General features: G+C 34.2%; 1 protein-coding gene across 5 annotated transcripts in view; it reads right to left on the reverse strand.

Annotated features, from left to right (window-relative positions):
* Positions 1 to 3,864: 3,864 nt before the first annotated feature.
* The window catches only part of LOC134529577 (homeobox protein Meis3-like), a 68,607-nt gene continuing 50,294 nt past the window's right edge, over positions 3,865 to 22,177 (reverse strand). For 4 of the 5 annotated variants that reach the window (XM_063363810.1, XM_063363809.1, XM_063363808.1 and 1 more), the window contains 2 exons: positions 13,589 to 13,898; positions 3,865 to 5,674 (listed from right to left, as the gene is read on the reverse strand). In XM_063363810.1, the coding sequence (XP_063219880.1) occupies positions 5,544 to 5,674; positions 13,589 to 13,898 (441 nt within the window). In that variant the 3' untranslated portion in view covers positions 3,865 to 5,543. The remainder of the gene's footprint in view (positions 5,675 to 13,588; positions 13,899 to 22,177) is intronic. The other variant, XM_063363811.1, reaches the window with a different exon arrangement.

Below are 22,177 nucleotides of genomic sequence, written 5' to 3' on the forward strand. Positions count from 1 at the left end.
TGGGGAAGGGGACGGGTAAAAAAATAGACAGGGAAGGGAAACACTTTTCTTTTGTATTTTTTGTTAGTGTGTGCTAAGGTGATGGGGAGGAGGAGGGGGGGGGGGGGAGGAAGTGCCATAATGGATGAAGAGAGAGACGAAGGAAATCAGTGTTGTGTTTCTTACACGGCAATAAGCTGGGACACGGACCATAAAGACTTCACTTGTATTCAACTGGAGACAGTTATATGGCATGATATATATTCGAGGGCAACTCTTATGGTGAAGATGTTAAATTTCTTTGCCCAAAATTAAGAGTGCGACCCATACGCAGGGGCAACTCTTCTGCCAGTAAATATGGTACAATTGTTAAAGACTGTGCAAAAATAGAAAGACAAAAAGTATGAGGAATCTTTGAAGAAATAACAACTGACAGTTATATCATTAGTAAAGTCATTCGACCACAATCATCAAAAGCCGAATCAGGTGGTGATTCTGACTGTGAGGAGCCACCTGTAACAGCAACTGAAGCTATTCTGAGTTTGGAAAAACTGAACAAATTCATCTTTAAATCCGAAAAGGTTCCAGGAAAGATCAGGAAATCTTTGTGCGACAAAGAATAAATTGTTCAACGGAGCATTCTTCAAACTCAAAAACAAACAATTTTTAAAACTACATAAAACTTAAGTTATGCAGAAACACCAATATTTAAACTGATGTAATGTTAATGTTTTATCTTATTAAAATGCTATTTTGATATATTTTATGATTTTTCTCTTTGAAATGATATATATGTATTTTTCAGTACTAAGTACACAAACTTGAGGTCCCTGTAAGTACTTAGTAATGAGATTTTACTGTATACACCAGCCCCTCGAAGTAACGCTGTTCGATTAGCGCTGTTTTGAAGTAACGATGCCAATTAATTAGGGCATGATTTGAAGTAGCGCGGTCATATATTTGAAGTAGCGCTCTTTCTCGTCCACATAATTTATTTTATTTTCATACGTGCACAATGTAACAAACAAAATGCAACAAATTAAAAATAAGACGGCTCTTGTGTAACATAAACATTATTATGACGAATCAAAAAAAGATATTACCTTTTTATGTAATGGTTATTCACTTCCATCGCATATTTTTAAAGCCTAATTAAAATTGCACAGTAAATAATATTTCGTAAATACATTTTCCGTTGCCTACGTGTGTGTTTAGCTAATGTTTATACATACTACGCCGTCTTGCAACTCAGTAGCAGCTCTAGTGGGAAATGTCGGAAGCTTTCGAGGCTAGTTCACATCTTGCATGACAGGCTGCGCTGACTCCTAGTTGTGCGTACACAAAGCTACTCTTTTTTTAGAATTGATTTCAATATAAACTATGTGGTATTATTTTAGGTTATTTGAACTTTAAATGCAATTTATACATTATACATTTATATTTTTCTTAAATTGTATTTAGATGTGTTAACAGCATGTAAATACGTACATTTAAACAAAATAAATGTCATATAAGGAAAAGTAAACAAACGGATCTCAGTGGCTGGAGAACCAATTATTATGAATAACATGCACTCTTATGGCAAAAACGTATTTGATTAGCACTGTTTTGATTAGCGCTCTATTTTCCTGGAACGAATTAGAGCGTTACTTCGAGGGGCTGGTGTATTGTATTGTGTATGCAACTGTGCCATGCCACTACTCTAGTTTTTAAAATGTGTGCTTGCATGCTGACAAATATCAGTTTTAATAGTTGAAAGTAAATATTTGTTTTAAAATAGTCTATGTGCAACCATGTTTAATGATTTTTTTCTGAAAATAAAATCTGTCACCACTGTCAAAAGAGTCAGACATTTCATGCTTGAATACCATAACCTTGTAAATGCTAAATATAACAGTTTAATGTTTCTAGTATTAGTTTAGTGAATTTTTTTCATCATTCCTACTAATTTAATCATACTTATTTATATTGCTAAACTAATAAAGACAAAAATGATAAACTAGACAAATAAAACAAATAGTAAACATTTGTTCCTTTTTTGTATAACAGGAAACAACACACATTTAAAATGAAGCATATTCAGTATAAAAAATCCAATAAAATATTGTGAAATTCTTTTAAAAATAGATTTGTTAAATGTTAGTATCTATGGTATAATTTTTCTTTCAAGTAGAAATGCTCACAATCACACTACACTAACAAAGGGTTTTATCATAATTTGTCATTCATATCAAGCCAACAATGTGATAATTGCACGATATAGGTTAAATATTTTGAAGTTTTTGCAGACACAATGATTATATTTACAGTTTTTTAATGTACCATTCACAGTATCTAGACTACAGCCATTTTTCCTAAAAATTGTACAAATATGTGTTTAAGCTTTTGCTTTCCCTACCATGTAGGGTTGTTGCATGTTTACTTAGTTATTTGGTTTTATTGCAAATATTTCTGATGTATAACTATACATAAGCACTATAAATTATTTTTGTCAATTTTTACCCTAGATATATTCTATGCATGATTTGATAATTGTGAAAAGCCAAGAAATACTGATTATTAACTTTTTGTATAACCGTGTCATAGTATATTAAATAGAAATTATTTTTTTTTTGTTTCCACACTTCTATAGTCCCATTTTCAAAATATTTCTACATAAAGTTTTAGAATCTGACAAAATAAAAATTTCACATTGCGAGTGAGGCTTAGTCTGAAGGCTCGGTCTCACAGGCCGAGTTGGTTATTTCATTTTCTTGTCATTACTGTTAATTAAGAAATTTTCCTGTAAATTTATTTGTAAACCTATGTTTCATTTGCTGTTGGATCACAAATTATCTCATCAGATATTTACTAAATGTTATTTTTGATTTGTAAAAGGTCACTCACACAAGTGTTCATAAATATGAACAATTGCATGACTTCTTGCAGCTATGAGATAATATTTAATAAATATCTATTAAGAAAATGTGAAACCAAACACAAAGAGCAAGAGAGGTATAGGAATAAATTTACAGGAAAATCCTTCACATAATAGTAATGACAAAATGGTTTATGCTCACACAATTGTTTTCATCCAATAAATATCCAAATGAATTTTAAACTTTTATGTTTGATCTTTATCATGTCTGTAACAACAGTTATGACACATTATGACTATGAGATATCATGCTCAACAAATTTTAAGAATCATAAAGTATTTTGTATACATCTACACTGAAAATGTTTTAAAAATTAAAATTGCATCAAAAAATTAAAATTACTCTGAAAAATATGATGGCACATTTTAGAAAAATGACTGTAGTACAAAAGCTAGGAATAACATGCATTATGTAAATGAATATTGAATTATTTTTGTAAGTGTTTTATGCAAGCAAAAACAAAAGTAATTTTGTAAAAAAATGATCATGCAACCATTTTACTTTGGGTTGGGTGATTTCAAATCGAAATACTTAATATACAATATAATACTTAGCACATAAGCAACAAAATGCAAAAAAATTATATTTTGCGGACATAACAAATGTTCTTTGTTTTTGGTTTTGAAATGTGTCATTAGCATTTCTGAGGTTAGTTGGGAAGCACACATTTATGACAATATAAAATTTTGGGCATTTAAAACCCCCTAACTCAATCATAGCATCAACTACATACATTAACTGTCATTTCCTGGTTAATGCACCATTTTTATTACTGGTACTAGATATATAATACATCAGTTTCCACAATGTCTATTTGAAATAACTAAGATATTCTACTAAACTAATTTTTTTTTCCTTTTTCAGGGCTGAATTTTATTACAAAAATTAGGCAATGTAAGGAGTAATTCTGTGCTAGTCGTCTTCCAGGAAATAATTTACAATGAAAATTATAAACAATACCACTATATCATAATGCTTAAAAAATTTAATTTACCAAAAATAAGCTGACAAAATCTACATGAAAATCCATTAGAAAAAGCATCAGAGTGTCATCCACCCCGACTGGTTTTTGGTGAACAAACAGTACTGTAAGGAGCGTGCCCAAGGACACATACAAGGTAAATGCACAAATGTATTTAGTTACCAGTTTATGATTGCCTGACCCAGACATCTGTTCATAGAAAAAAAAATGTTAAATAACAATGACAGCTACACTTTTCAAAAATTAGCATAATATGTACAATGAGCTAATTAGAGTACAAAAATATTTCAAACATTATTCTGCCATAGTCAGAAATGTCATGACTCATGAGTGAACTAAAGGAATGTAGTGGATCATAAAATATATTAAAAAAATATTTTCATATTACCTTACGTGAGTATTCTTGTAGGTATTGGCAGTTTAGAAGTGTGTCTATAAAGCTTACAAGTGTGAAAACAAAATATTGTGGTTTGATTTAAATTACTTTTCACTTAGTACAATTTATAAAATAAATCATATAGTCTTTTAGTAACAAATTTGGCATGAAAAAAAATATCTCTCTACACCGAATAAAAAGCATGATCTGAAATTATTAGAAAATTCACATTTTCTAACCACTTTTTATGAATAATTTACAATACTATTATGTAAAACCACAAAAATTATTTGAGATAAAAATCATGCAGAACCAGTAAAAACAATTTAAAACTGTTACCAACACTTATTTTCCAAACACTGTCAACTAAATGAACGTGATTTCTACACTATTTTTACATAGGCCCTGCTTAATTCCTGACCAGGGGTTCTGAACTAGTTAAAATTTGTTACTGAAAACATTACATGAGCTAGCTAGTCTCTACATGACAAGATGAACAAGAACAGATGCACTTTATCCTATGCACCATGGCAGATCATAATCTTAGAATTCACGTGATTCTACTTCAATGCATTTAACATATTACCAAGAGTATTATTTTAACTGATGGCTTAGTCATTTCGTGACTTGTTATAAAACTTAATTACGTATTCATATTCAGTTTATGTTTCTCAACAGTTATGTTACAGAGTAATTTATATAACACTATGAATATTCTGTAATGTTTGCTAGTACATTACTACTTCAAACAAAACAGATTTACGTTGTATTCCTTCATCATATTATTCCGGTGGTAACACACTCAATACACAGTTATTAGTAGTATACCATTGTAAATAACAATGAAACATCTGGAATATAAATATGACATATGATACACATGGTAATCGATAGTACAAAATTACTTTTTAACACGAAGGGATGGATGCTTCATAGCAATTCTGCTACAGATGCTATATTAACACCTACTACATACAAAATGCAACTTTCCACATTATGTATGTTATCGCCTATGCAATGCTAGCTGTAAGTGAAAAATAACACTACAGACAGAATCACAACACTAACAAGAAAATCTTTTGTAATAAATACACAATGAAGACAAAACAACATAACAATAGCACTCTTCAAAATGCTGTTAAACATGTACATATATGTTTTTAGTAAATACGCTGCACTAATTGACTTGCCATTTACCAAGTGATTATAAAAAATTCATTTATTTCATGTAACACCGTGCTTTGAAAATTTAAATTCCAACACACAATGTTGCAGAAGAATAAATGGGTCATTGCTGAGAGAGCTCAGAGTCTGAACTTCCCTCTAATTTTATACTTCCGCCTCCGGACCGTTCATCATCCTCAAACTCATCTTCCTGACTGCTGCCATCACTATCTTCAGAGCTCAGCAATGAAGAATCTAAGAAATCCAAACAAAGACTTTAAACATGAGGATGTATATATAAGCATTCTGTACATTTCAAAGTAGTAATTACTTTTTATTTATTTCATGTGTAAACAATGTTGATAAAAATATTTGTAGAAAAACCAATCATTCAACCTACACATACATTAAAAAACAAGAAATAGGTACTTTTACCCCTATTTCAAAGATAATTTTCACAGTTTTTGTGTTTCCCAAATGAGAACTATTCTTGAAGTCTTTGGCAAGGTCTTAGTAATTGCTTTTTCATGAGTGCAATGCTTGATGACTCTTCTAGATGCTGCAATTAGTCATGAGATAACACCTTGAAGAAGTGTTTAGTTCTGTGGCGAAAATAGTAAGCTGATGATTTTCTGTGTAAATATGCACAAAATGATGAGTGCACCTAAATTGAAGTATACAACATTCACATGACACACAGAGTGGGTCTTGTATGCAGACTTCAGTGTCCGTCTCCAAAAAAAAATCAAAACAAGGCTATTCATTTATTTGCTGAACTTACACATGTGAACAATTAATTGTATCCTGTATGATGGCAATTGATGCTTAAGGCAAGGTTTCAATCAAATTCAGTCTGGCGACAGGATAGCCATTTAAATGCAAAATAAAATTTCAAGCGATTTTCACAAATTTTGTGACAACATTGTCAAACAAAAACCATCACTAAACACTAGACTGAGTTGAATTCTTTAAAAAGGTCAGCAGGGCTGATACTCTATCAATAAAAACAAAGAGACAGCATGCTTTTTTGTAATGGAAACATTGAGGATGCAAGGCCTCCCGCACATGGCTAGGGTGGGGGGGAGGGGGGGGGGCAGCAGAGGGGAGAGAATGATGCGCGGGGTGGCGAATGCATTGCCAGCTCCTTCCTGGAAGGTTACCCACCCCCTCGCAGCAGTGAGAGGAGGTGACAGACACGAACTTGTGTCAACTGTATTCATATGTATTGTATTTATTTTAATTTATGTATATTTTTCAGAATACCAATGTTTGAATCATTGAAATAGCCACATCCTCTGATAAATTCCTTCATGAAGGTTAATTCATATAGCTGCATCATTAAACAGTTTATAAACATGTGCCTTCGCCATCCAGGAATTTTATACCAGTATTTATTATTAAGAAATAATGGTAATCTGACAAATTCAATTCCTTCTCAATATTTTACCAAAAACATTTACTCATAAATAATGAAAGTTATCTTTAAAATATGCCTATTCTGCTTTGAAACTTATGGAACTAATTTTTTTTCCACAAATACATAAAAAAGGTTTCGTAAATATTTTGAAAAACTCTAAGCGTACATAGTATCAACAGAAACTAATAAAAAAAGGCAATAAATTAAAAAAGATTTCAATTTTGTGTAATATTTCAGCTGTTAAGTTGTATGTGGATGAAACTTTAATGATTTCAAGGTTTCATTTATTATTATTATTATTATTATTATTATTATTATTATTATTATTATTATTATTATTATTATTATTATATTATTTATCTCAGCAATAGAATAAAAATGAGTGGATCAGTTTCATGGAAGAAGGCACCTAAAATTAGTTGAAATGCATGTTAAAAACATGTAACAACGCTAATGCTTGATTTTTACCGTTACAAATTTATCTACCTGCAGTATGCAGCTTACTAACAGTTAGATTACTTCAATCTAAAAGTTTGCAAGCTAAAAACAAACATCAATGAACAATACAGAATTCTATTACTTACACTTGGCAATTTTCTTTTACATTCCAGTACACAGTCTTTGTCTTGCAATTCTATGCATGTATATCGTGTTTTATTTCTTTCGAAATATACGTGTCTTGAAATATTTATTTATATTATTAATATTGCTGCTGTTTCATTTCTCAGTCAATGCTAAATTTTTTAGTATTAACAATTTATTCAAGCCCTATAACTTTAATTGATTAAAAATATATTCTTTTCTAACATAATTCAAGCTTCTAGTCACTAAAAGCATAATATTTGAATATATTACGTGAAATAGTTCAAATGACATAAATTTTAAAATCAGAACGTATGTTTGGGTATAAAATGAAAAAAAAAAAAAGGTAACTTTTTTTAAAGTGATCCTAACCAAGAAAAACACGCCAGAGTGACAGGGCTTGTGTGATGGGACACGTAGGTGCACGTCATCCTTGAACGTGACATGAGATACGTTCAAGGAATGCAGGAATGCATATAAATATACATATGCAAGATGAACATGACTTCTTATACATTTAAACAAGTAGGAAAGAAATCCTGTTTAATTGACCACTGGTTGTAGAATTATTGCTAATAAAAAAAGTAAGGTTATCAGCATCATATTTTCTGAATGCATCTCCTCAAAAATGATTACTGCTCTACACGATGCCGAATGAAGAGTCCGGCCTACCCAGGCTCCCAGTGCTGAAACACTGGTGAGCTTGTCTGACGGCTCTGTTGACAGTTGAAACCCCTAGCTAGGCACACGCCTGCTTTCTTTAATGGGCCAGAGCTGGCAACACCGGATGACCACGTGGTAGTGCCCCCCCTTGCCACAGAACAATACCATTGACTCAGCCTCTGTCTTTCACTCTCTGCTTCACCCGAGCGCTACCTAGCAACCATGATTCACAACCGTGACCTTGAAGCTTACCCTTAATGCTTGTTTCAGATGCCAAGTTCTTAAAACATTGGGGAAAGGTGAGTAGCCGCAAATAGAGGGTAGCCCCAAAATTTAGCGTGCAAATCAAGTGGTCACTATGCTCAGAAGCGTTCATGCATGTAATGGGTTAAGATTTATGATAGAAAACAGAGATTTTTTTGTGTTGATTTAGTGCTTTTTAAGTAGGAAAATCTAATAACCCCATAACAACATTTTAAATGAGGGATGTTAAGGTTAATGGCATGGGAAAACTTTGGTGCTATTTAGTCTGACGTTTTAGGCGGGAAAATGTCTTAAGCAACGTTGTCTTAAACAGGTTTTACTGTATAGTTTTAGCATTAAAAGCAATATTAATGCCATATGTAATCCACATGCATAAATTGTGATCCCGTGAAAAAAAGCACTGTGGAAATTGAGATTAAATTTGAATTCAGGAATGTTTCTGTTAAATTGTGATCCTGTGAAAATCAACACTGTGGAAATTGAGATTAAATTTGAATTCAGGAATGTTTCTGTTATTTGCTTGAAATTTAATTCAAACTGAAACATGTGCATCAACACAGTCCTATTAAATTTCCCATAGCCATAAAGCCGATATTTCACTATTTTGTCCAAAACAAGTGTTCACTGTCTTTGCATACCACAAAATTACACATATTAAGGTCAAAAATTTTTTTTTAAAACTGTTAATGATGGTTTGCTTGAATAAATATTAGGAACAACTCTAAAAATACAGTGTTTTCTCGCATAATCGTCGCACATTTTATTCTAAAATCAAGTTTAAAAAGTAGGGGGGCGACGATTATGCGGAAAAAAAAAATTTGTTAGGTAAAGTTATTCATAAAAAAAAACCCGGTTCATGGAAAAAATGTTTATTAAAAAAAAAAAAAAAAGGTAGAGTATACAAGAGCACGCCAAATAATTTATATTAATAATTCACTAAACAAAAACCTTTCTTCAACTTTAAATAGAAAACCCAAACTGTAACGCGAACACAGGCCACTTGAATCTGCGACGTGAACTAACGCGTAACTATTGCAGTAGTACACATTTACTACGAAAGAATGCGGGCTATCAAATGTAGTTCACTCGGCACTCGACAGAGAGCGCGCGCTGCATGCAATCGGCGAGATATCAATATTCGACTACATGCGCGCGCTCTACACGGGAAGCAACATAACCAAACATGAATGATGCCAACTATCGCTGGCTACATGTTCATAAGCGGTACACCGTGGCGACGCAGACAATCAGATAAAGGAAATAACGTTTAAAAACGTCTTTAAAAGAAAATTTACACGTCAGACAACTTCGTATTTCCGTTATTTAAATAAGTGGTAATGTCCGAATAAATACTAGATTTCTACTTTAAAATACATCGTTTTATACGGAAAAGATATCTACACCGGTACACCGTGGCGACGCAGACGATCAGGTAAAGATACAGTCAAACCTCGATTCTACGTACACTCACGGTTCTCCAAAATTTGTCCGTACGACCGAGTTGTACGTACGAACCAGTGAGGCCAAATTACGTCCATTTGTGGTTACTCCCCCCCCCCCCCCCCCCCATACTTTTTCCCACCGCTGCCACGGGAAATGAATTGCCGTTTCCATGTCTATATACGGCACGTACATGTGCCTTTGGCAAACAAGTACATTTTTTACATGTACGTATGTTTATTATGCTGGAATTAATGCATAACATATTTGCTCAAATAAAAAAAATTACAGTGGATTCTTTATAAATGTAGATAAGATTAGCTAGTAGGCCTAAAAACATCATGAAAAACGTAACGTTTATAGGCTGCAATGAGCATTTTAAATCGCAATATATATATATTTTATAGAATAGTTTATTTTATTTCGTACTTTTCCATAAGCGTAATAGCTTTTCTCTTGCTTCTGCTCATGATGTACGAAATGCGTGTCCAAAAAGTAGCGAAGGTCTTCAAAAACCGAAGCAAAATAAATCCAAGTAATGAAACAAAAAATGTAAATCCAGATGAAATTCGTAATCCAACCAAAATCCAAATCGTAGTTAGTTAAGAGTAGCAATAAGTCTGATTAATTATAGCACGAGACGTTCTAAAATGCACGAGGAAAAAACGTAAACTCACGAATGTATGAACGTAACGGGAATATTACGTGGCTTGTAAGTTCTGATACTGTATTTATTTCATAACTTAGTCGAAATACTGGTACGTATGAGATATAATCTTCACAAAATAAAATGAGCAGTGTCTTGTAACTGTTTTATACGTATTTTATAATTTAAGAAGTATTACACAGTTGATGCATATTTTTTAACTAACCATTTATTTCAGGGGATTGTAAATAATTAATCATTGGTATCACGACATCAAGATGAACGTAAACTTGAACGTGTCATGGCAGCGAGAAAACTGGTGCGTATACCAATAAACTGGTATTAGAACTGGACAAAACTGGTACACGGGAAGTGGAGCATATATTTTTTTCCGCTAAGCTCGCATCTATTGGCTGGCTGCTGATGGAACGTCACGAGTCTGGGCGGAGCGTAGAGTGAGATATACTGCGCATGCGCAGCTCAGGGAACAAAGAGAGCCAGCCGGCGGCTACGCCGCGCCGTAACAACAGCTGACCGAGTACAATGACCTTATCCTAGAGGTGGGTTGTTACAGCAATTTTCGGTATCTGTTCCAACCTGATACTGATACAGTAATGTACCTAGTTACAAGTATCTGATACTTTTGTATCAGAGCAGTAGCGGTCCCAAGAAGCGACAAGGTATCAGCATTCTCGTTACAGGGTACACATCCTCCGTGCCGTCATCACCAGCGTAAAAAGGTATCGGTGTTTCTGATACATTATTCATCACGCCCGGTAATTCTCTACCTCTGTTACTCTCATGCCCGCCTGATACAGCCAGTATCATTCAGTTCAACAACTGCAGTTCGTCCTGGCCGTCTATTACCACGTACATTGTTGCGGGCTGTCATGCTTTGTAGTTAGTATCTTTATAGTGAAATAAGGAATGGATAAGTGCAGGAAAAAGACTTCATTTGTGTGGAATTTTTCTACCGAAAATAATGAGTTTGCTAATTGTAATTTGTGTAAACAAAAACTGAGTTATAAATCATCATCGACTAATCTGAAGAAACATTTGAAACGTAAACATTGATATAGTATGCTCACTAATGTACGTATCTGTTTTTTTTTAATTTTTAATTTTTGATAAAATCGTAATCTTTTAATGTATGAAAACACTAGTTACTAATTGTATTCGAAAAAAAAGTCCATATGTTGATTACATCTGTTATTAGTGTCAACTGAGAATTTATTTACATTTTCATAGCTGTTAGGTGCACAAATATAAATATTATATCTTGTATTAATGTACTTTTTAATATTAAAATTTCATTAGTTTTATTATTGAACGAGACTGTGCACGCACTGCGCACTGAGCGTACTTTGATGTGGGACAATAACCAAACGACTCGTAACAATTTCGCTTTGCGCCTCTCCTTCAACGCCTTCCCCTGCGCTTCCTCCCCTACATTATTTCCCTTCTTTATCCCTTATTCGTCGTTCCTGCTCCCTCCCCTTTCACAAGCTCCGCCCAAGTGACCGTCATCTGCGATCGGGTTCTGCGCACATTGGCCGTGGTGTTGTTCCAGGCGAATTCTGAACTGATACTAAAGTACTTGATTTTTTTCAAGTGTACTCGTTTGCCGTTCCTGATACAGGCGCGTATCAGTGACAAAGTATCAGGTTGATACTTTTCGACCCACCTCTACCTTATCCGCGTACGGCGCGAATTTTACGGTAATTTTCCATCAATTTGCGGTTTTTTTTTTTAAATTTTTTACTGTGATGCAATGTGTATGTAGCCCATGTTTATTATAAACGCTGCAGGTTAAGACTGTATTTTAATAAACTTTAACGTATTTCTTACACTTTTCATATTCTTTAACTTTTTTTTTATTTTTCGCCTCATTTTTCACGGTTTCTGAAATCTGTACGTACGACCGAGGTGTGCGTACGAACCGGGGGCCGTATGAACGAGGTTTGACTGTAATAACATTTAAAAAGTCTTTAAAAGAAAATTTACATGTCAGACAACTTTGTATTTCCGTTAATTAAATAAGTAAGTGGTAATTTCCGAATAAATAGATTTCTCCTTTAAAATACATTGTTTTATACGAAAAGATACCTACACAAAGCGCTCGCATCTAATAGCAGGACAAAAAACATCATTCGACATTTAAGCGAGAAGTTTTTTTATCCCAATTTTGATGTCCTAAAATATAGGTGCGAAGATTACGCGCGTGCGACGATTATGCGATAAAAGAGGGTACTGCCTAACAGCTTTTCAACATAGAACGAATAAACATTTATCATGAAAACAGATGATTTGCAAAAAAAAAAAAAAAAATTGTGGCAAATCACACACACCTTTATGTGAAGAGCCAAATGAAGCAGCAGAGCTAGCTCTCAGCTCATGTTAAAAAAATGCTACAAATTTTGCCTGAACCAAAATCTGATGAAAATAAACTTTCAGTTTAGTGTTTGTACTGAACTGTATCAAGATAATGTGCATAAAATTATAGCTGTGACTTGTTTCACTAAGGCAACATACCTATTAGCAATATGGATGGATGCAATGAGTTATATTTTCGTAATCATGCTTGCCACAATTTAAATACACAAATTATATGTGAACAAGAAAAGCATGATGCAACAAAATCACACAGCTTAAGCATCAAACATGTCAAGTGCCAGACACAAATCTTTAATTTAAACCATGGGATAATTTATATTTCGACAGAAGTATTCTTTCATTTAACAATACAAATGTTGGCTACAAGTTTTTAAATGGTAAATGTGTGATATTTGAGTATTATTGACTATTTTCTGATATTGTTAATGCTAGTTTTATATTTTTTTGTTTAATCATTATAATAATAATTTTTTTTATAACTATAGCATTTGAGAACTTATTATTGCTTTACTGTACAGTTAACAGCAGTCTAAAACATTTATTTCACAGCATTTTCAGGTAATTACTGTATGGTAAAAATAATGACAGGAAAAAGAACGACAGTTAAAATTAACAGCTCAAGTTCTTCAAAAACAGGTAGCCCACCTACTTCTAGTATGATTTAAATGCTTGAAAGGAATAGTCTTTTGATAGAAAGAAAACACCTCAAAACTGTTGGTTGTGTATATGGAGCATGATCGACACAAAAACAAGTTTAACTCACCAGTGTGCGTACCATGTGTTCCGTTTGACTCCGACAAACTTAGTTGAGGCTGCAGAGATGCAATGTTCTCAGGCCAGAACCGCTGTGCTGCTTGTTTGCTACTCCCCGTTCCTGGACTTTTACTTTTCTTCCCGCTGCTGTTTTTGCTGTGCTGGTTGTTTCCCGGCTGTTCAGTTGCAGGGTTCGATGCGTCTAGCATGGGTTGCAAAATGCGTCGCCTGGCATTGATGAACCAGTTGTTAACTTGCAAAAGCGTGAGATTGGTCTGGGATGCAATCTGGCGCTTCTCATCCTCAGTGGGGTAGGGATGCTGCCAAGAGAGAAAAAAAACACAAAAATTCAACTTTTAAATTCATACAATCACCAATGTCTGTAATTTAAAAATATTTATACTAAAATGCAACTAAGATAAACAAATGTGATTATTTATAGAACCAAAGTAGAAGCAGGGCAATAACTTTCTTAATGAAATGCACACATTAAGATTCATCTGGTCACCAAATAGGGCAGGGGAGGCACAATTTGTTAAAAAAAATATCTAACTCTACACGAACAGATTATGAAACAATGAAGTAATTCATTATTTATTTGCAGTAAGTCCTAGATTAACGGACAGGTTACATTCCCAGAAATTATCCTTTGAGCAAAACATTTGTTAGTTAAATCATATTTCCCCATAAGAAACAATGTTAATGTCCTGGGTAACGTTCCATGGCCTTCCAAAAATGCCTGGTTTTAATATTAGACTATCAATCAATACAAAAAAAAATTATGATTATACATCTGACTTTTAAGAAACACAACCCAGTATGTAATGGAAAAAAGAAAAACATATAAACAAGCAACGTAAAACTTTACTGTCAGCTCATGACTTGCTGTGCAGTGCTGTGAAATGATGCGTTGTAGCACAGCCAAAAGAATTGAAACCTTTTCAGCTAGGATAAAGGCATGTGTGAAGGTTGTAAATAGATTGGTGGCATTGTCAAGAGAGAGGATGAGAGAAAAAAGATCACGAGGAAGTGAGAGAGCACGTATAAGAAGTGGTTGTTTTTGCTTACACGTTTTTGATTGAGGGTAAAAAAAGCCAGCTTGTTGCAGACATTAGAGATCACACAACATATAATGTAAGCCTAAATCTAACAAACGATAAGCTAGGTACAATTAAACACAAACATAATAAAATTTTACTGAACGCAACAAATTATACGAATTTAATTGAATAAGGGTTATTACTATTGAAATTTTTTATTATAAGATATTCTGCAGCAAGTGAGAGTACGTATCTTCCCCGTCAGCTCAGAGTTCGCCGTCCTAGCCTTGCGCCACTAGAGGTGTTTTATGCGATTCAGCAGCGACTGCCCATTGTGCAGGAATTGTAGACTTGCAGCATCCAGACGATCCACGTGTTGACCGAGAGGAGACTTTCTTTTTACCACCAAGACTTAAAGTTGTACGTATGCAGAGAGATATTTTTTTTAAAAGAGAGCTAAGTAATGATAGTTGCACCGAGAAATGCACAAGATTGACGTGATTAGTAAAATGATAGTTATCAACGAATATAGCGGGTTGCCTACCAGACAGCCTCAGGAGGTACTGCACTCGGATCGCGCATGATGGAGGTCTCTGGTTCGATGCTAGAGAGAGTGAGAGCATCCAGTGACTGAAGCTGTAAAGGGCAGATCAAAATAAAGGAAATAAATAGTGTGTGTATGGAACCAAACAGGCATGGACTAGTTTTTGAGTATACCTCATGACTCCTTAGACTAAGTCAAATCCTTAACCAAAAGGTTTGAAGGTCCAGAGATCCAAATTCCACCCATTACGGACCTGACCTCTTCTTATCCATTCACTTCCTCCCAGAGTTTATTTACTCTGATGTCAGGTATAAGAATAAAACTCCCATCTCAGCAGAAGCCATTACAATTGGCGTTAGAAGTGGGATCTTTGTCTCCTTATTGCCTATAGTTTGCCTGAAATGGATCGGTTCTCGTCTAGTAGCGCCTGAAGAAATTGCTCGTCAAGATAGCGTATAAGAACTGTCGTGTAAATACTCCAAACTATTCGCGAAAATATCTGGTTCACTTCGCTATTCTACGTTCGTTCTTCGTGTCTTGTTCATGAAAGCTGTGTTCCCGTCTACCACAATGTATTCTGTTTTCCCGCGTTGGTTGCAACAGTGTCTTCCCTGTCTCCTGTGTTCCAGTTTGCGTGTTCGCCAGTGTCGTGTTGCATTTTTAATAGTCTTGTCTGTGTATCGATTAGTGGTAGAGTTAGCAGACTCTCCTCATGTCTACTGGTGTTACCTTTAGAGTCCACAAGCCTGTATCCAGAAATTAGTGGGATCAACTCAGTTTCATTGCTAAGTTCCTGAACCAAGATGATGTCCATGATATCAAGTTAAAGCAGAATCAGAATCTAGGTGATCTCTAAAGCAGAAGAGCTTGATTTAAACTTGTAAAAAATTTACCAAAAATGTGTTTGGTCCACTAAAAGTAAGAAAGTCTGTAACCATTTCTGACAATGACATGGATGATTTGAATGACCTGAAATAAAAATCCACAAGTAGACCACTGATATTATAAGTTTATACTAGAGCTGGCTTTAGTTTGCAGGAAAAAAGGTGTTGCAACAGCCAAAGCAAGCAATTATTTCCAATAATTCCTTAAATTTTAACTGTATAACTACACATGTAGAAAAAACAGAGCCTGTATCTTTGAACCTTTGTACTTTCTAGACAGACAAACGAGTGAAGGATTGCAGTTTGGTGTTATGTAAGCCAACTCATCCAACTGAATTTACTAAGTCCCCAATGCACTGCGTAGCAGACGAAAATTACCTCCAGGTACACGATAAACAGTTGTACATTGTCCTCCCAGATTATCAGTGTAAAAGCATTAGAGCTGCTAATTAAGGAGACGGACGTCCTTTTAAAATTTCGTATGTGTATGAATTTGTTGTCGGAGAAATTCAGAAGTTTGTTAATCTCTGGCAATTCATGAATATCAGTGTGGTCGAGTGAAAAGTAAAATAAAATAAAAAATTGATTTTTCAAATAAGTTATGTTATTTGTCAGTATATAAAAATCAGAAGCTAGAATCAATAAAAGAGAAAAGAAAGAAAAATGTAATAAATACAGTTAGTACCTACGAATAGAACCTTTAAGCTAGAGTAGATGATCTACAAACAGAGTAACAGGTATAAATACAGATTGTTAACAGTTCAGAAAAAAGTAAGTACATGATGATCAAGAAGAAGCCTAACCTTTAGACCGGACTACAGATCCCATCTCTGTTCGAGCCCCGGAGCATGCGACAATGAAGACTAATCCTCTCAAGTTCCCATAGTCAACCCTGCATATTCCCTACAACCCGAGATGTCGACCTTGACGATGAAATGTGTTTGTGTAGTGTTGTGTAGTTTATTTTGTTTTGTTTCCAGTGCAGAAATCTGCATTAATCAGTTTAATGTAGATATTGTGTTTGAGCATCAAGACGATGGGATTCTTTGAGACAGTGAGTACTGAGTTGTAATTAATCTGAATGTGTCCGCTTTGTAAAAGAGTGTAATTTGTTGGGTGACATGCTAGAATCAGTATCTGCAGCTCATAAAAATGATTTTAAGTCTAACAGAGAAAACAACAGCTTCAACAATAATTTCAGTCTTGCCTTAGCGCTTAGCTAATTTAAATGGTGCCAACATTATTTTAAAGAAGACATAGTTTTCACCTATTGTTGCCAGGAAAATCACTGAGGATGCTAAAATTGTTAAGAAAATAGCCACAGATTACTTAAAACATTTTGAATCATGGTATAAGAAAGTTAGTATAGAATTTATTTAATGTTTATTCCAGAGTAGATTTACAAAGAATAATTTTAAGAGCTAGTGATCCTTTACCAATGCTTGTTTTGAATCTAGTAATTTATGCCAAGCCATTGAAACCAGTGTCAACCATAGTGTGTTCATCAAGCCCAGTATGTTTTTAGATATTTTGAATACTGTAAATGAGAGAATTTATTTGCCCACACACATGATTGTTCCAGCAGATGAAAACTTGTACGTGTTATATTGTCTAACTGTCAAAGCTGTTATTCACAATAATCATCATTGAGATCCCTCTTGGAAATGAAATCAATAAATTTTAATTATTTTAATTACACACCTTTCCTGTTTTTAACCTTAGTTTAATTACAAACTGGTAAATTCATGACTCTCAATTTTCTGTTATGGTGCTCTGATAGAAGTTATTGCAGTTATTGCAGCGAGAATAATTGTCTAATTGTAGAACATGTAGTATTACTGTTTGCAAAACTGAGTTTGTACTCTATGCCAGAAAAAATGTATGTAACTTGTGTCCCTCAAATGTTCTAATAAAGTGCATGTATCAGACAATATTTTGAAAATGTAAATAGTTGTTATCAAAGTAAGAACCACACAATAACAAATTGATTTTAATATATTTTTCTGTATCCAATTTTTTCCGACCAGGCAAACATCATGGGGCTACAATCTAAATAAGACTAATGACAGCTCACCAAAGCTTAACAAAACTGTGATGAAAGCCATCTAATTGACTGATGACATTCCAAAAAGTGCCAAAATATAGTTACAATAGTTATGCAGACTTGCCAACCTTTACGATTTTTTCGTAAAATGTACGAAAATCACGTCCGTTTTACGATTGTACGAGGATGTCTGCATTTTTTTTTACGAATTTTAAGTACGAGACGTTTATTAAAACATGTATTTTCCGTCTGCCTTAAATGTTTTATTGTATGGTTTGTGAAAGCTGTTGCCATGTGTTTTTGCTGTGGAAACGAATGCGGTAATTGAGTTATATTATTGGTCGAAGGCCAGCGAACCACGTAGTTTGTTGTTCTATTGTATATCTTTCCTTATTGGCCGCCTGAGTTACATTGATGCGCTTACAACCAATTATGAACCAGTTTAAATAGCATTTTTAGTTTGGCAAGATGGCGTATTTCATAAGCGTATGTTGTGATTCTTCAGTTAAAGTTGAGCCGATTTTGATTTTGTTTATTTCAGGTTAGGAAACAAATTTATTGCATTTTTTTAATAAAAACGTGTTATGTGCACAATTAACGGAAGTGGAATCAAGTGAAAAAGAAAATCCCCCCGAAACGTGATACGCATTATTCTCAGGCATTTTGCGATACATACACGCGGGATTTTTCGTGTATTCTTAAATCAAGCAAGGGAACACACTTCACATTTTTTTCAGTGTGATGATGCGACATCAACATTGGGCACGGCGGAAGATACGACATCAATCTCCACGTGAACTGTTCAAAACATCTCGCAAATGTTAAGTGTCGCAGTCAGTTCAAAGGTTAGTGATTAGTTCGCTAAAAATAACAGCACAGACAATGCTGTAATACGTGCAGAATGTATGTATACAAACTTTTTGGTTGAACATAATATTCCTTTAAATGTTTTGTATCACGCCGACCCGTTATTCAGAAAAATGTTTTCAAATTCTGAAGTAGCAAAAAAATTTGGTTGCGCAAGAACAAAGTCGACGTCTATCGTGAAAGAAATGGCAACAGATGAAACTATAACATTGTTTGTAATTTACAAACTGTGGCATTTTCAGTCGCGACCGACGGCAGCAATGACTCTGAATCCAAATTATATCCACTAGTAGTAACATTTTGTGATGCAAGTTTAAAAATGATAGTGTCAAGGTTGCTTTCATTACCAGTACTCCAGGGAGATTCTACTGGAAGTTAACTGATATCTTTGTATATTGTAACAAAGGTACACTGTTGATTTGTAGGGTACCACAAGGAACAAAGTTTATTCTTTGATGTGATAATAAGCAAAAATATTTCCATAATGGTAAATAATGAGAATGATTGTTGGTCTGGAATGTTAATGTATGTTAAAACGATTACATAATTTCGATTAACTAAAAAAATATGTGATATGAAAGTTTATTAATTTTTCAATTGCCGCGAGCAGTTTACGCGTGTTATATTATTTTTTATGTATTTTACTAATTGAGGGTTCCAAAAGTTGGCAAGTCTGGTTATGTTTTACATTTTGCATAGTAGAAACATGAAAAAGTAAATGTTATTTCTTAAAAAAGAAAAAAAAAAGTGTTTTTTTCCCCTTAAAAATAGACATTGATTTCCTCAGAAATAGGTTTTTTACAGACTATTTTAAAAATAATATTAATATTTTTACTACAAAATAACATATTATTGTTAACAAACACTAAAGTCAGTTTTTAAAATACTACACAAATATAACAAAATTACAAAAACTTTTCTGATATAATTCTAACTAACTGTAACTGAAGATACAAATACACTAGAGTCCCGTTATAGCGAGGTCTCACGGTTCCGGGTTTGATCCTCGCTATAACCGTGTCCTCGCTATAACCGAATTGGACAAATTTTGGCCCCCAAAAAATAAAAATCAACCGAAAATAGCATAAAAATTGTGTTTAAACCTGTATAATTGGAAAATAACAGGTTATAATAACGAAATCTTAATTTCTGTGAGCAGATGTGTGAATTCTCTTTAAAATGATACCCCATAAGTACGAATGCAATCACCGATTGCGTCAAAATAACCAGAATACCCTACCACGCCACGTAAGTATAGCATCTCAGCCCGCGGCCGACGCAGCATTGTCCTGCTATCTATTGTCGACGCGGGCTGTCTGCTGGCGGCCATGTTGGTTCGGGATGTTGCTAACAGGTGGTGCTAGTGTAGCGCGACAATTTAATTCCTTTTAAAATAGCAGGAGTGCGGCTGCGGCAACGCACGTACGCCTCAAACGAAATAGTCGCTGGAAAACTATACTTTTTCATTTAAATAAACCTGTCCACTTTTTTAGAAAATAAATTTGGGATTAAACTCAAACCATCACCACCCCTTTCCCGGACAAATACCCCAACAACTGACCGAAACAAAAGTTACAAGAAAACTGTCCTAGCGATTCGGAAATAAATACGGTAGTGCCTACTAGAGGTGTAAAAGTAACGAATAAATGTGTACCCGTATGTATTCGTTACTATAACAATTAGTACTCGTTACTATCGTTACGTTACTCGTTATTCTGATACCGCATAATTTGCTGTTATGTTGCAGCAACGAATCCAGTCGTATTGCGTACGCGTACAGTATGACGTCGCGTAAATAATAATAAATATAATATAAACAATTAATAGTTTTTGTTAACCAAGAAACAATTAAATCTCATTAGAGCGGCTTTTTAATATTATCTCTTTTAAGATAACAACAAAAAAAACGTGAAAATATACACGATTATAAAAACAAAAACATACATATTTCTAATTTGTAAAAAATACTTTCTTACGTTGTTTCTGTTCCAATATCAAACTTTGTCTACACACGGTACAGATAACTAACGGAAGTTTGATAAAATAAAGAAAGGACGGGATTCTATTTTTAAAGCCACGCACTTAGGTGGCGACTGCAAGGCTGAAGAATGTGACAGGCGTCAACGGCAAGATGTCTAGTGGCGAGCGAGAGGGGTGGAGATAAAGCAGACAAATAACAAAAGCGCGCTTCAAGCTCTCACGCCGTAAATTCCTCAAAAATACCTCGTTATAGCCGTGTTCTCGCTATTACCGTGCTCGCTATAACAAGATTCTACTGTATTGTTTTCTGACTTAACCATCAAATGAAAGCACCATGAAGCTTTCATTAACATTTGCTTCTTTTAAGGTTTAACATCTATCTGTGACCAATGTGTTGTAACGACTCAATAAAGTAATAAACGTTTACTGTCAACATCACTGGTGGGACTCCACATGGCTTTCAGTGCTGCTGCTGAAAACTGAAGATGCTGTGTCTCAATAGCCACTAGCATTTTGCATTTTCTGGACGTAACTTCACACCCATGCTTTGCCTGCTTCTTGTATAGCTTCCCTGAGTTTATTATTTAAAATTTTTATTTACATTATTATTTAAAAATTAGTGTTATTCAGTTCTTCACCCTGGGAATGCTATTAACTCTTGGCAGAATACTTTTGATATTACAAAGCAAGATGTGTTTGGGACTGAACAATTAGTTCAAAGAACTAAAAAAGCTTCATATTTGGATCTGAATTGATAAAGCTTGAAGTTCGTCCCCACATTGGCATTTCTGCTTTACAAAAACTTTGTCACAAGTTGTTAAAAGAGACATTTTATCTTAAGAAGCTGAAGAAAATATTCCCTGATATCTCCTATATAATCACCAGCAAATGGGCCATTAAATATTTTGGTATCTCCAGCTACATCTAAACTTCTACAATGTCTGAAGCATGATATTTTTTTTACTAATTTACACTGTGCTAAGACTTCATCATCATTTTCATTAGACAATGATGTCAAATACTGAACACCACTGTTTCTATTTGCCTACATGTCTTCTTGTTTGAAGTAGTCAACACTATGTAGCAGGTACTCGCTAAATATAATACGGACTTAAATAAGCATGTGTGAATGTCAGTTTTTAGTTAGAATCGAATACAAATACGAACCAACCAACCAACCAACCTTTCATTTCAGTTCCTAGTCACCTTATTTTCCAGAACCCTAGTTATTCACAGTTAA

The sequence above is a fragment of the Bacillus rossius genome, chromosome 2 (assembly GCF_032445375.1).
Source record: "Bacillus rossius redtenbacheri isolate Brsri chromosome 2, Brsri_v3, whole genome shotgun sequence".
NCBI classification, from domain to species: domain Eukaryota; kingdom Metazoa; phylum Arthropoda; class Insecta; order Phasmatodea; family Bacillidae; genus Bacillus; species Bacillus rossius.